This window comes from Pinus tabuliformis, chromosome 5_1, assembly GCF_031772625.1.
Source record: "Pinus tabuliformis cultivar Carrire ecotype Pingquan chromosome 5_1, CPIR1, whole genome shotgun sequence".
In the NCBI taxonomy this organism is placed as follows: Eukaryota; Viridiplantae; Streptophyta; class Pinopsida; order Pinales; family Pinaceae; genus Pinus; species Pinus tabuliformis.
The window spans coordinates 325831424-325848020 of NC_142305.1; the positions used below are offsets into that span (position 1 = coordinate 325831424).

The 16597-nt window shown below is 34.3% G+C and overlaps 1 protein-coding gene across 1 annotated transcript; it reads left to right on the top strand.

Moving 5' to 3' along the window:
• The first annotated feature begins 14975 nt into the window (after window positions 1–14975).
• Window positions 14976–16379, top strand: LOC149164680 (germin-like protein subfamily 1 member 7). The gene is made up of 4 exons (XM_089429576.1): window positions 14976–15090; window positions 15244–15439; window positions 15554–15690; window positions 15816–16379. Exons 1-4 carry the CDS (start codon window positions 14976–14978, stop codon window positions 16034–16036), a joined length of 669 nt encoding a protein of 222 aa, XP_089285702.1. The 3' UTR covers window positions 16037–16379.
• Window positions 16380–16597: the final 218 nt, after the last annotated feature.

The following is a 16597-nucleotide window of genomic DNA, read 5'->3' on the forward strand; positions in this document are numbered from 1 at the left end:
TATATTGATAGTTTGAGGAGTGGTAATTCCGGCCAATGCATTACATGATATGGTTGGATTCATTTATTTTTTCTCAATGTGATCTTTCACTTCTTAAACCTTTTTCTTCTTGATATGTCCTTCTATCTTGAGAGTTTGAGTGGTAATTCTTTCCAATGATTTACAAGATATGGTCAGATTCATTTCTTCTTTCTCTAGGGTTAGGTCCTGGTGTATATCCTCTTCTTTTGATGTTTCTTGATCCTTTTCTTCCTCCTCTTCACAATCTATGTAAAATAATTTCTTCTTAGCACACTTATGACCTTTAATGTATCTGTTATCGCAATTGTAACAATGCCCTTTTGCTCTTTTTTCTTGCAATTGTTGTGGTGTCACCCTTGTATGTTCTGGAAGGCTAGGAGAAATAACACTTCCATCTTTATAGTTGTGAGGGGTAGACTTCCTTGTTTCCATAATTCCGCTTTCAATTTTTCTTGCCAACCTGAATGCCTTCTCCAATGAATCAAGATCCCAAGGACGAACCTCATGTTGAATGTTATCCTTTAAAGTCCCTATGAAGACATCAATCCTTTACTTCTTTGGAATATCATTTACCCTTATATTTAACTTTTGGAAGTACTCTATGTGCTCTTCCATTGAGCACTTTTGTTTCAGATTTATCAATTGGCTAAAGAAGGTGTTTCTCTTTGTATCCTCATAAGTGCTATCATTTCCTCCATGAAAGTTGACCACGTGACAAGTGGTTTACGATAACAAAGTCGTTTATATCATAGAAATTGATTTGGTTCTAAATAATTAGATGCAATACATACCTTTTGTAACAGTGGTACACCATGTAGATCAAAATATTTCTCCATCTGTAGTATCCAATTTATTGGATCATTGTCATCAAACTTCCTCATATCACCTTTTCTTGATTTTAGGAGATCTATCTTGAAACAATTGTAACTCTGTAATTTTGGATCTTCCAGCTCTGAAAGCATGACCTAACGTATCCCTCTACATCCCCTTTCCAATGCCACCAATCTTATCAAAATTGGATTCTCCAAGAAAGAGTTATGCACAATCTCCCAAGATGACCTGATTATATACCTTTTCAGAAGAGCGAAATTGTATGAAGTGCCACGTGTCACTATTTTGATATCCGGATCTAAAAAAGATACACCGAAGACTACAATCCATCCTCTTTCTTTAACTTCTTACGGAATTTCAATCTGAAGCTTAGAGAGACAATTATTACGATTTTCCCCGAGTCACCTGTTTTGGATGTAATTCAGGAATTTGCAAAAACCCTAACTTCCTCAGATCATATATCTGAAAATATAGCGAGACAAGATCTGAAATTTTGCCAAGGTTCAGAATGATGTCTTCTCAAATGGGTTTTTTTTTTAGCTTCTAAAACTTCGTAGTGAAAACTTTATAGCGAGAATTCCACGATTACCTGTTTTAGATGAAATTCTGGAGCTCGCAAAAACCCTAACTTACTCAGATCATATATCCGAACATATTGCAAGACAAGATCTGAAATTTCAACCTGAGGTTCAGTGAGTTTTCATCTCAAATGGGTTTTTTTTAGCTTCTGAAACATCGCAAAAAATTGTTATAGAGAAAATGCCACGATGACTTGTTTTGAGCAGTGAAACCCTACAATCCAAAGCTCTGATACCAAATGTTATGGAACCAGCTCAAAAAAAGATAGAAAAGATAGATCAACGCCTTAGAAATAAGCCTCTTCGAGGGAGAAACCTCCTTTACATTACACAAATGAACAATTCTTGGATGATACAAATTAAAAGACCTCCTTTCTATATATAGGAGTCTAAGGGGTCATAATATAATCAGAGCTGACATAACAATAATAATGTAAGGGCACAATAAAAATAATAGAGGGCTTCTATGGGGTACAATAATAACAATATGTGGACTACATGGGGACTACATGGGCACAACAATATAATAAGGGGGTTGTACTAATAACAATAAGGGGTTACACTAGTAGTATAGGGACCTAACATGCACTTTCTCCACCTTAGTGATTAATGCGGCACAGTCTTCCACATCTAGCTTATATAGGTTCTTCACACGAACCTTGATCTACTTCACCTGTCCCATGGCTATGTGTATTAGGAACACTTTTCCTTTGTTGAATATCACTTCACAACCATGGCCTTCCAAAAATGCAAAAAAGATGATATTTTTCTTTAGCCCTAGAAAAAACATGACATCCTTGATCCTGAGAGGGGATCTTGACTCCCTCTGAAAGGTGAATGTACCAATACCAGTCACATTGTACCTTTTCTCATCCCCTAGCTTAATGTGCATCTAGAGATCTTTCTCCTCCAAGTCACTGAAAAAATATTTACACCTTGTCATGTGGAACGATGCACTTGAGTCCAAGTACCACATGCTCCCCATCATTGTGCTGGACATGCATACGATAAGGGTAAAGTCAAGCTCGAACTATGAAGCCAAGGTTTAACATGCTGCTCCTCCTAAGGTCTTCTTGCTTGCATTTTTGTGTGGAAACTTCATGGCATAGTGCCCGCATTCATGACATTGGAATCTTTTAATTTTTGACAGATCATTCTTCTTTCCCCCTTAACTAGATTCTGATTTGGTTTGAGATTTATTCCCCTTTCCCTTATTTCCCTTTCAAACCAATCCAAATTTTTCTTTATCCTCACCCTTGGATGAGGTCCCATCTCTGGTATTCTGCCTTATTTCCTCCTGTACCAAATCAGACCATAAGTTTTCCCAATTCAGTAGTTTCTCCCTTCCATTCATTAAATCTTGATAGTTATGCCAACTCTTGGGAAGGACCATAAGGGCTAGGCCTACGAAGTCATCCTCTGAAACAATAACACCAAGAAAGATAATGTGTGCATGTGTGTTATTTCTTGGGGAAATCAATCTGGTAAAAACCCCAATGTATGCTTGCATTAATATGATGAACATAGATGTATTACAACTGCTTTTCTTAACTAGCACAACCTACAAGTGAATAACCTCTCTCTCTACTCATTGAGAATCCCTAACCCATACTTAGTCAATTTATGCCTTTTCTTGAGCCCCTATTTCCTTGCGCAATTCATCGAGAAATTATGCCCCTATTATTTAGGAAATTTTCCAAATGGATTTCACAATTCCCAAGGTTGATCATCTGATTGCATGCAACACCTATACACTCAAGACTAGTCTACAACTGATGTTACATTGCCTTGGAATCTCCACCACAGATGGGGAACTCTAATTCTTTGAATGCACTAGCCATTTTAGGATGATTGATCAGTTAACTAGATGATCAATGAGTTTAAATGAAGTCCCACTGCACAACTGATCTTCCATGACTTCCTCCAACAATTAGAACTAGTTTACTCGAATACAACTTGAGATAATTGACTTTGATTGCTACAAATTAGCAATCACAAGTGCTTAACTAAACTCTAACTCCTCTAACTCGAATTTACTCAGTAAACTCGGTGACACAAGGCATGTCAACAATTTAATAGCATCCAAGTTGTATGCTAATGTGGAAATTCATTTTTTCTCAATTAAGGAAGGAAAAATCAAATTAAGAATTTATTGCTGCATTTTTCAGCAATCCTTCAGGTGAATATAATCCGTGTTGTCGATGACAGTTAAGAGTTCCAGCACAATAATGTGCTGATAATAGCAACCAACAGATAGAAGTAGCATTCAAAATAAATGAAACAGTCAAAAAACACATATTAAAACAAAATTGATGGAGACCCTGAAAAGTACTCCAACTATGATACTACTTATCCACGTTCAACAAAAGTTCCTCCATCGCTCCTCTCATGAAGCACACCTCTATTGTTGGCCTCCATCGCCCTAAATCCCATCAGTTTTTGTCGACCTCCATCACTCCACTTCCTAAAGAACCCATCAACAACGTAAAGATGGACCCCTAATCCTTTACCTTTACCTTTTTTTACTAGTGCCTCGTATTGAAAATTTGAAGACAAAATATTTCTTTTCTCTTAAAAAATTGTCTTAAAATCCCCCCTCTGTGTAGCAGTGTTGAATGCAACGATAATCAAGTTGTCCCTAATCGTATCAACAGATATGAAAGGGACAGAAGAGGGATTGATGTCTAAGAAATCTTGTCAGTAAAATTTGTCGCATTCTTCTTAGTTGACTACCCCCACAAAACAAAGAGCCCAACAAATCATTGTCTTTATATAAGATAACGTGAATGGTAAGTAAAATAACAACCTCGGTATAGGCGCAAGACAATAGTTGCCTGCAAGATGGCGGACTTAGGGCACACTATCAGAGTCAATTTTGCAGTTGTTAGATAATATTGTCTTAAATTGATATGTTTGTGTCTTAATTGTTAATTGTCTTAAATAGGTTTCATCTAAAGTGGTCATTGTCTTAAATATAAAGTTTTGTCTTAAAATATTTTTGTCTCAAAATATTTGTCTTAAATATAATGTTTTGTCTTAAAATGATTTTGTCTTAAATTGTTTTTATCTTAAAATAATTTTATCTTAAATTGTTTTTGTCTTAAATATAAAGTTTTGTCTTTAAATGTTTGTCTCAAACTACTTTTGTCTTAAATATAAAGTTTTGTCTCAAAAAAAATTTTCTTAAATTATTTTTGTCTTAAATATAAAGTTTTGTCTTAAAATATTTTTGTCTTAAACTATTTTTGTCTTAAATATAAAGTTTTGTCTTAAAATATTTTTGTCTCAAACTATTTTTGTCTTAAAGTTTATATTTAAGACAATTCAATTGATATTAAATTTTAATGTAAAATAACTAAAATAAAAAGTAATTTTTTAAAACAAAAGATTTCTTTTGTCTTAGAAAAATGTCTTACAAGTGCCCTTGGTGTAGTAGTGTATATTTCATTTTATTATTTAATAAAAATATAATATTATAATTAGTAATTTTAATAAAATGTTATTAACACCACAAAATTCCCCTGTATAAAGATTCACAAATTCTGTGAAATGAAACACATGTTCAATGTTAGTTGATTTCATATTACATTGAGTTGAATCCCACTGAAATTCAAGAAGTTGTTTTTGATGAGAAGTAAATTATTATAAAAGAAACTTTGAAAAATATTAACGAGAGTAACAAATCTTTAGGATTATGTTTATATACAGTGAATGTGCCGAAGGAGTAAAAATTACTGTGGGAGAAAATAAGTTGTTTTTGGTGAGATTGTTGTGGTAAAAAACACAACACCCCCATTTAGACTCTTTACTATTATCACCATTATAAAAGGGGACCATTTTTTATTTTGCCTTTTCGTTTTCGAATTACTATTTATTCATTTTTACTTCAATAGTTTTGTTTTATTTTTCACTTATTTAAAAAACAAAACAAAAAAAAACCGTTTTGATCAAACTTTGTTTTAAACCTTTGATGTAATAAATTTTTGATTCAATTTGAGTTGAATAAACCAATCACATAGCCCCCCAATCCAATATTTTAATTAAAATATGACTTAAATGAGTTTTTTAACCTTGGAATTCCTTTGAAAATCTTAACCAATTAAAATATGACTTAAATAGGTTTTTTAACGTTGGAATTATTTTGAAAATCTTAACCCAAAACGTATTACATATTTACATACAAATCATATCATAAAACATACATGGGACATAACGAAATGTTGAACTATTGGAGGATTCATATGTGATTGCAGCCAAAACTTAAGATGTTGCTCCACTCCCATCCAAAAGCTAAATGTCATTTCATATTAACTATCAGAGTTTTTAAACATATTGCCATGCCAATATCTAGATACCGCTGGACCCGATATGTCATATATTCCAATTAATCTTAATATCAAATCCATTCAACTATCAGATTTTTGTAACAAATACGTTTGGAAATTCCAATAATGTGCGGAAAGGCAAGTTGAACACTTATGGGAACGAAGGATGTGTAAAGCACGACAAAACTTTGAGTAAGATTATGATTCCTAAGAATTGGAGAACCCATTTACAAATTCCTTGAGGTGGCAAAGGATTTTGTCCACGAGAACTAGAAGCGCATCTAGATCATCTTATTGTGGATAGCCTTGAATGCTTGTCTCTTCACATGGAAATTTTTGCAATACAAGCACAAAGCTGAATTCCGGGTGATGGGTCACTGTGTTTGTGTAGCCAAGGGCGCTACTGAGACGTTGAAGCTTAACATGTCTCTCATTCTCTTCCCTGTATGCCGCAACACAGTCACCTGGCTCAGAAAGACCAAGGTTAGTTCAATTGTCATGTTTGATGACAACATCACTTTTCATAAGGTAATTATTATTATCTACTAAAATAGAAACATTGAATTAGTCTGAGGTAGGCAATGGCAATTTTTTTGTTATGAAGTATTATACAAACTATGAAATTCAATTCTCTCCATTAACAATAGATTAGTTATAAAATATTATGTAAATTGTGAAATTCAAAAATAAGTTTATTTGAGTGTTTATTCCCACAAAACACAAATAAGCATTGAATTAGCGCAAAAGATTTTCTAACAAATGAGGCTTCACCTAGGCTACATTTCTCATAAAGAGAAGCCAATGATGGGTATGTACAATTTTTGTAGGCAATGACGGTGGGAATTGCACCTAGAGTATTCATTCATGGGGTGGTGCATATCTCTTATGGCTTCCCCTAAATTGTTTCATGTCCTGACCCCAAGTTTATCGCTACAATAGGACGTGAATTTCACTATAGAAAACCAACTTATCAGGAATTGATAACTAGCACAGTGGGCTTAACTGGAACTATTATCGTGTTCCTGATGGCCAAGGACTATTATTAAAGGATAACTTAGCAAATATCTTGCAGCCTTGGATGTACATGGCCATACCCATACATCTGTACATCGACAAGCGACTGCTCAGATTTTTCCGTCAAAATACTAACCAAATTAATCTCATGAAGGTCGGTGACTTTTTTTTTAATTTCGTGATGTGAAATGACATTGTATAAGTTTAACATCTAGTTCCATATATTCCTGCTAATTAAAGTTCAAAAACTAAACTGATTGAAGCTTCTTGAACCTTCGTCTATGTTTTTACGTTGCCATATTGTAGAATATGAAATGGCCCTCTTTAAGACAGCTGATAAGCCAACATAACTATTAAGAAAAATACATATAAAAAAATGAAACAAATAAAACACAGCTACTGTATCACACAAACTTGCTATAAATCTCATATATTAATTAAACCATTAACTACATTATTATATAGTAAAATTATTAGTAAAATGATTATCAATCAACTCTGAAACAAATCTACTGACACTACAACTAATTTCCAGCACTGACCACCCTAACAATTTCTTGCCCTAATTTTGCACAAAGAACACAAAATCTGCTGACTAAATTGTCAACAATTTACATAACAAATTAAGCACTATTCCCAGCACTCCCCCTTAATGATTAATGAGGATTTACTATCTTATCTCGTAGTGCCAAAATTGAGTTTTTTTAACTGCTTTGGTGAAGATATTTGGTAGCTGATGCTGAGTATTTATATGCTTCAATTCAATATCCTTCTTCTGCACCAAATCTCTAATGAAGTGATATTTCATGTCAAAATGCTTTGTCCTGCTATGATGAATTGGATTCTTTGCTAAGTTGATGGCACTTACATTATCACAATAAATCACTATAGGCTGAATTTGTTTTTCTCCAATTTCTTCCAAAAAAATTCTGAGCCAGAGAGCTTGTGTACCTGCTGAGGTAACTGCAACATACTCTGCTTTTGTGGATGAGAGGGCAACAATGCTTTGTTTCTTTGAGCTCCATGTAATCAAACTAGAACCAAAAGAGAAACAATTTCCAGATGTGGACTTACGGTCATTAATACTACCTCCCCAACCTGAATCACTAAATCCAACAAGATTGAACTTTTCAAAAGAGTAGTAATGAATACCATAATTTAGAGCGCATTTCACATACCTTAAAACCATCTTGGCTACCTTCATATGTATTTCATATACCTTGAAACAAGTGAAACTGAATATGTAATATCAGGTCTTGTGTGGGTTAGAAATATCAAGCTCCCCACAATACTTCTGTAAGTTTTCTCATCAACTAAATCAACACCATCATCTCTACATAACACCTCTCCATGACTGCTTGGAGTATGGGGATGGATTACAATCAAGCATATCAAATTTATTTAGCATATCGTGTGCATACTTTGTCTGACAAATGAAAATCTCATCCTTACTTTGATAAACCTCCATTCCTAGAAAATATCTCATGATGCCTAGATCTTTCATCTCAAATTCATTCATCATAGCAACTTTGAATTTATCATTCATCTTAGAACTACTACCCATATACAATAGATCATCAACATACAAACTTATGATTAGAATATCAATACCTTCTTGTTTGTAGTAAAGGGTAGGATCACTCTTACTTCTTTGGAAGCCATTTTCCTGAAAGTATCCATCAATCCTTGCATACCACGCTCTTGGTGCTTGCTTGAGACCATACAAATCCTTCTTCAACTTGTAGACATTATTCTCCTTTCCTTCCACTTCAAAACCTTTTGGCTACTCCACATATACTTCCTCTTCTAAGTACCCATTCAAGAAGGCACCTTTCACGTCCATATGATGTATGCTCCACTTTTTCTAAGCTGCTAATGAAAACATTCTAATGGTCTCCTGTCTTGCTACTTGTGCAAATGTCTCTTCATAATCAATTCCATACTTCTGTGTGAATCCATTAGCAACTAATCTTGCTTTGTGTCTTTCAACACTCCCATCACTATTAAATTTAGTTTATAGACTCATTTGGTGCCAATCTTTTTCTTGTCATGTGGAAGCTCTGTCAACTTCCAAGTGTCATTCCTTTGAATGGAATCCATCTCTTCTTGCATGGATTGCATCCAAACCTCATTAGTACATGCATCTTTAAAACATGATGGTTCAAAATCAGTGTTGACTAATAAAGAGAAATTGACTATCTCACCTATTAGGCTTTCTTCATGTGCTTGATTTGCACTCCTATGATAAATATCACTCAATCTTCTTATCTTCCTTGTAGAACTTGGAGAATAAGTTGGACTTGAACTTGATGTTGAAGAAATTGATGAAGGGCTTCTTGGTGGAGTTAACCCACTAGTTATAGAAACATTAGTTGGATGCTCATGATCATTATCAACAATTATATCATCATTCAAAACAGATTTTGTCTTCTCAACATGGCCTTTTTGATGACCATAAACTCCCCCTTCATTAAAAATTACATCTCTTGAGACAATAAGCTTGTTATTTAGAGGATTATACAATTTATAAGCCATTCTTGTCTCACTATACCCAATAAAAATACATAGCTCACTCTTTGCATCTAACTTTTTTCTATTCTCATCAGGTACATGCACATAAGCCAAACAACCAAAAACTTTGAAATGATTAACATTAGGCCTTTTTCCATACCAAGCTTCATAAGGAGTCATCTTTTCCAGTGCACTCGTGGGGCTACAGTTGAGGATGTACATTGTTGTAGCAACTACATCTCCCTAATATGAATTGCTTAACCCCTTAGTCTGTAACATGCATCTTGCCATTTCAACAACAGTACGATTCTTTCTTTTAGCTATTCCATTCTGTTAGGGTGTGTATGTCGTAGTATGCTGCCTCCTGATGCCATTCATATCACAATAACTATGGAAAGCTTTTGAGCAGAATTCTCCTCCACGGTCAGTCCACAAACATTTGATCTTGCATCCTTTCTCATTTTCTACAAGGGCTTTGAACTTCTTGAATGTCTTGAGGGCTTCACTTTTGGCCTTCAAAAAATATACCCAACAATTTTGTGAGTAATCATCAATAAAAGTGATGAAATATGATGACTTACCCAAACTCTTAGTCTACATAGGACCACATATGTTTGAGTGAACAAGCTGAAGTGGGCGATGATCCCTCCATGTAGTGCCCTTTGGAAACATTTCCCTTGCATGTTTTCCTTTAGCACATCCTTCACAAACCTCCTTATGCTCTTCTACCTTGGGCAAACCAGAAACTAATGCATGTGAGGTTAGAAACTTCAAACTATGAAAATTTAAATGCCCATACCTGAGATGCCATAACCAACTTGAATCCTCATAAGCCAGATTTGCAAGATTGTTGTTATGTTCATCAAACCTCAAGGGAAACATCCTATTTCTTGTCATAGGCACAACAGTGATCACCCTATTTCCCTTATTCTTATCATAGATAGTACATGCCTTATTTTCAAAGACTCCTTTATAATTTTTCTCACATAGCTGTCCAACGCTCAACAAATTATGCTTCAATTGTGGAGAATAATAAATGTCATGAATACTCTTTATATCTTCTTTTGTTTGGACCTCCATAGCTCCTTTGGCAGAAATCTCCAATGATTTATCATCACCAAGCTGGATCTTGGATTTGAAACTTCCATCCTTTGCGGAAAACAACTTCTCATTCCCTATCATATGGTTAGAGCATCCAAAATCTAGGTACCAAACATATTTACTAGTATTTTCACCTTTGGCATAAGATAAAAAATATTTACTTGTATTTTCACCTTTGGCATAAGATAAAAATAAATGATCTGGAGGATGCTCACCACTTTCTTGAGCATAATTAGTATTTTTACCTTCTTTCAATCTTCATTCTCTTTCAAAGTGGCCATACCTATTACAATAGTAACATTGAACATTTTTCTTATCAAATCTACCTCTACCTCTTCCTCTGGAACTACCTCTTCCACTTGAGCCACCTCTTCCACTACCTCCTAAATAATTCTGGCTTTGCCATTTCCTTTGACCATGATTGCTTTTGGTGGTGGTTCTGCTTGCATCTTCATTCTTTGTAATTTGTAATTTAGAGGAAAAAACTTTCTCTACACATTCAAAAGTGTCCTTCAATCTTTCTTCATGAGACATCAAAGATCCAATCAATTTATCAAACTGTAGTTTTGTCAAATCCTTACTTTCTTCCATGATTATGGCAACATGATTCCATTTATGTGTTAAAGATTTTAATACTTTTTTAATTAAAACTTCTTTACTTACAGTTTCTCCATGTGTAGCCATTTTATTGACCACATCTTTGACTCTCACACAATAGTCACTCACACTTTCAGCTTCTTGCATCTTCAAATTCCCGAACTCTCGCTTCAATGTTTGAAGCTTGACCACCTTAACTTGATCACTACCTTGGTAAGCTTCTTGTAGAGTCTCCTAGGCATCTTTGGCAGTTTTTACTCCTGATATTCTTGGAAATAAGCTCTTATCAAGAGCTATCTGAATGTGAAACAAAGCTTGAGCATTCTTCTTCCTTGCTTCCTATCTTGTTGTTCTTTCATTGGTTGTAAGATAATTCCAATCAGCTGACTCTTCATAACCTAATTCAACAATCTCCCACAAATCTTTTCCAATAAAAAAGGTTAGCATCTTAATGCACCAATAATCATAATCGTTCCCATCAAATTCTGGAACTGGCATCTTGTTAGAATTCGACATGATTAACTTTGGAAAAATTCCAACAATACAACTTTAACCCAAAACAATTTTACCTGCTCTAATACCACTTGTAGAATATGAAATGGCTCTCTTTAAGCCAACTGATAAGCCAACATAACTATGAAGAAAAATACATGTAAAAAAAATGAAACAATGTGTCACACAAAAGCTACATTCTTATATAGTAAAATTATTACTAAAATGATTATCAATCAACTCTGAAACAATACACCTAATTTCCAGCACTCACCACCTTAACAATTTGCTACCCTAATCTACATTCTTATATAGTAAAATTATTACTAAAATGATTATCAATCAACTCTGAAACAATAAACCTACCACCTTAACTGCCCTAATTTTGCAGCACACAAAACTAAATTGTCAGCAATTTACATAACAAATTAAGCATTATTCCCAACACATATATCCTAGTAATGTCCCTGCTTTGCATATGACCAAGCCTATGGGATTCAAGTACAAAAATGGGATGTATTTGTTTATCAAGTGTCTAAATGTCTCTCCATTTGAATGGTAAGACTGAATTCAATTTACTGGGCATGGGTATTTTTATCTTGATGGCAGATTTGGAAAATATCAAAGGTCTCATTGAGAGCGGCAAGGTGGGTCAAAAAAAAATTAATTGAACTTGCTGCTATCCCTCTAATTTCAAGATATTCCGAACTTGCTGCTATACCTCTAATTTCAAGATATTCCCAAAATTTGCTATCTTGATAAATTCACCTCAATTCACTTTAGAAGTATGGAAAAATTGGGGATGTTATCTGTCCTAATTTCATTAAAGCTTATAACACAGCATCAGATGTATAAAGGGAATCTGTTGCTTGTACAAGCATCCATTTTCTATTACCTTAGCTCCAGGGGACTATTACATTCGAACCTTGGGTGATTGGACAGCAGAACTTAAGAGGATATTTTCTCCGGTAGCAATTACATTTTATCTTAAATTTAGATATTTTATATCAAATCTATTGATAACGCAACACAACAAACTACAAAACCCTCTAAATTTCTTCAAAAAATATTTGAAAGTTGCCATAAACTGCAGGTTTGTGAACCCCCTACTGCCAATAAAAGTGGTCTGCTAAGGGCTGCCACTACACTGGTAGCTGACAATGGAGTCCCGCTATGCAGATTTCTATAATAATTTGTCTTCCATGTGAAAATCAAATACAAAAATGAATAAGTTAATATCCTCATACATCTCTGTGAAGCAAACATAGATTATGGACAATTTTTTTGTTTTCTGAGAAAGATTACAGTATCATTGATGTGATATTATCATATTTTAATTGTAAAATTTATATTGCAGATTTCCGAAGCTTTACATCCATGGACCTTATGGAGCTCCGCCCAAAATTACAACAAATATGATATTCTGCTATTTGTGTGTTTGGGAATTGGGGCAACGCATTTCATCAGCATTCTTAAAAATTTTCTAAACAACATCAAGTCTAATGAATAACAGGTCGCAAACATAGCACAATTTAACTTGAATGCAGATTTTAGAAATATTTTGAAATTTGGTATTAAGTAATAAAATCAACCATTGTGTAATATATGCAGGTCCGTCGGCCCACCCTGTACGCAACTGCTTAACTCCATGCCTGAAATATGTAACCACGAGTTTTACCATCAAACCAAACCTATGTATATTATCTTCGATCCTATTTATAACAGATGTAACTCTGTGTCAGAGTTTACTAATGCCTTGCGTTTGGAAAGCTTTTACCACTCAACAATATGACCGATTAAGTAAAAGGAGTCTTCTACCAAGGTGAGGAATTGTCTGGACGGCTAAAAGTGGTGGGAATCTGGGTAAAAAAATTCATAAAATCTTGTAGAGACAGTGTTTGAATCGTTTTTGATGGTGGAAATGGATTCAGCACCATCAAAAACATCTAGAACTTTTGAAGTTTAACAACTATAACTTGGATTTACAAAAATCCTTGCCAGATTTTCTCTAAATATAACTGAAATTTCTATAACTTTCTGACAACTTCTCCTCCACCTTATTAGACTATGCGTTAAGTAAAATATATCTTTTTTCCGATTTTTTATGCTTTACTTGAGTCCACTCAAAACCTACTACATCAGTGAACTTGCAATTAAAGATATGTTCACGACATAAAACGTTTACTTGGTTTGTTCACGACATAAACTTAATATGTTTATGAGAAACCGCGGTTATAGATTTTATGTGAAATATTGTGCTTAATTTCATCTGGCGCACAGCACGTTGCATGACCAGCGGAAGGGACAAACTTAGATCTCAACGATGATTTTTGTTATTACCAGATAACGTAAACAAGTTTTTACCATTTTCTTTGATGGGATAAGAAAAATATTTTAATCTAAATCTATTTAATTTAGATTTTTTTTAATTATTATTATTATTATTATTATTGAGTTTTAATCTAAATCTATATAAATGAATTATATATATATATTATTTAATGTAAATCCACAAGGGTGAGTAGAAAATACTTAGCTTATCATAAAAACATAACTTAATATGACACATGATTATCATAAACCTATAGCAAACTCCTCTACCAAACAAAATAACACAAATCAAAATATATTTATACACAAATAATTTAAAAAATGCATATATTTAAAAATTTAAAGCATTCAAATATCTTTAAATTAAAAAAGAATTAATTACATTTATAAAACAAAAATAATTATATATAATAATTAATACTAGGAAAGCGTACAACATAAAATTAAAACTTTGCATAAATAAAGCAGAAACAATGTAAAGGCATGGGATGCATTAGTGACTATGAGTGGCTAAGTCTAACTCCATGCATTATAAACATTTTCATAACTGCATTATTTATAGAATGGTATAAAAATTACAAATTTATTTCATAAACATCTTGATCACGCACATCGTGACATCCGAAACTCCCAGTAAGAAGTTAAACACCCTCTATTATATGATGACCAAGTAAACTAAACTTGTGAACTAATTACATAATGACCAAGTAAACTAGTAGGAAGTTGAACTCCCTCCATTATAAACATCTTCCTTTGGTGTGAACTAATTAATGATTATTTATTTCGTGGACATCTTTTTTATTGGCAATTTCTATTTCCAATCCTATTAAAATATAAATAAGATCTGACATGCGAGGGGAATAGGAGTTCCAACTCTATTGAAATATAAATGTGGTTTAACATGCTAGCGGAATAGGAGTTGTCGTGCTGTTAACATGCCAAAGTCAACTTTGAGGAAAATATAAATGCAAGACAACTTCTATTCTGCTCGCATGTCAGATCGTATTTATATTTCAATAGGATTGGAAATAAGAGTTGCCTTCTTCATCACACTTGTCCTGTTACGGATACATTGCCATTACTCGATCAGTGAAGCGTCATCTCCTTTAAAACACAGCAGTGAAACGTGCTTTCGGGACGTTGATGTCGTAGCTTTATAGAAAGCGACCATGGGATGGATGAAGAAAGGTTTCGGGAGTCCAGTCTTGGTCGAGGATTGCGCCAAGTACCCACTCCGTCCTCACTCACCATTTCTAAACGAGTAGATGGTTTCGCGTGCATAATCGATAGTGATTTCGTGGTTTAATAAAATTAGTTGCTCGCATTGGCATCTACAGATACAGATATTGAGGAGGACAATTTCAAGGTTTGAGGCCTATAAATACACATTACGCCGATATACATCGGAACAAGCAACTAGAATAATAATACATCGTTTCCAGTCCTATTTATTTCAGTTGTGTTAGTCTTTGCTACTTTTCTTAGGTCTGCTTACTCTGCAGATCCAGCTCCCGTCAGAGATTTTGTGACGGGATTGAGTACCTTCACTCTGCGTAACATTTTCAAGAATGCGGATGTTAGTAACGATACGGGCGGGATTCGAGCTGCAACCAATTCTCAGAACTTTCCTGCACTGCGGTATATTTGAATATATTCATGTCATTCATATTCACATATTATTTGCTTGTAGAAATATTTTGTTTGTATGGTCTGTACATTAAATTAATTAACGGTGTTAAATTGATTTTGCAGAACACAAGGGCTATCTGTAGTGAGGTTTAAAATGGTTCCGTGTGGAAGCAACCTTCCTCACACACATCCCAGAGCTTCAGAAGTTCTCTCCCTTTTGTCTGGTGGACCCCTTCAAGTTGGCTTTGTTGACACCACTGGTAATCCAACTCATGCCAACACATCTTATTCTCTTATTATCATGATGTCTATTCACTTATTATTATTATGTATATATATGATCTGATCATTCAAATTGATTTGTTGTAAATTAATAATTAATTAGGTGCGTCACACATTGATATTCTTTACCCGGGGGATGTTACCGTATTTCCCAGAGGTATGCTCCATTTTGAACTCAACGTTGGAACCGTGGAAGCTGAGTATTTGTCGGCATTAAACAGTGAAAATCCCGGAACTTTGGTATTCCTTCATCCCACCAATCATATCTTCATTATAATTTCAAACGTAGTGCCACAATATTTCGGATGGCTATTGATTATATAACGTTATGCGTTCTCATACTGTTTGATATTGGATGGATGATATGATTTCAGACGAGCAGCGAAACTCTATTTCATATTCCCCTGAGAGCACTGGCAACATCGTTGAACGTGGACCAGAAGACCGTAAATGGGCTGAATTCAACAGTGCCCCGATACGCTCCTGGTCTGAAGAAAACTGTAAACAGTGGTTGTGTCCCCGGCAGAGATATTACCACAGCCTTTTAATCACCTTATAATTTACTGGAATAAACCACGCCAAAGCGTAGGCGATCAAGTAGCCAGAATGACTTTTGTCTTTCGACATTGAAATATAATAATGATGTTGTAATAATAAATAGTTGTGATGTCAAAATAAATGATTGGGAATACTGAATACTGAACAACTGGATCTCTCATAATCTTTTGGAGGAGAAAAAAAACGCTTTCTTTTCCTTGGAAAAATAATAGAGTACATGCTCTCAAGACATCAGTTTACGTGTGTATTCCATTTTATATGTTTCTACTATTCGCCTTCCACTAGATCTCCCATAATCGCTTTGACGTTTACGTATAACTGTGTACT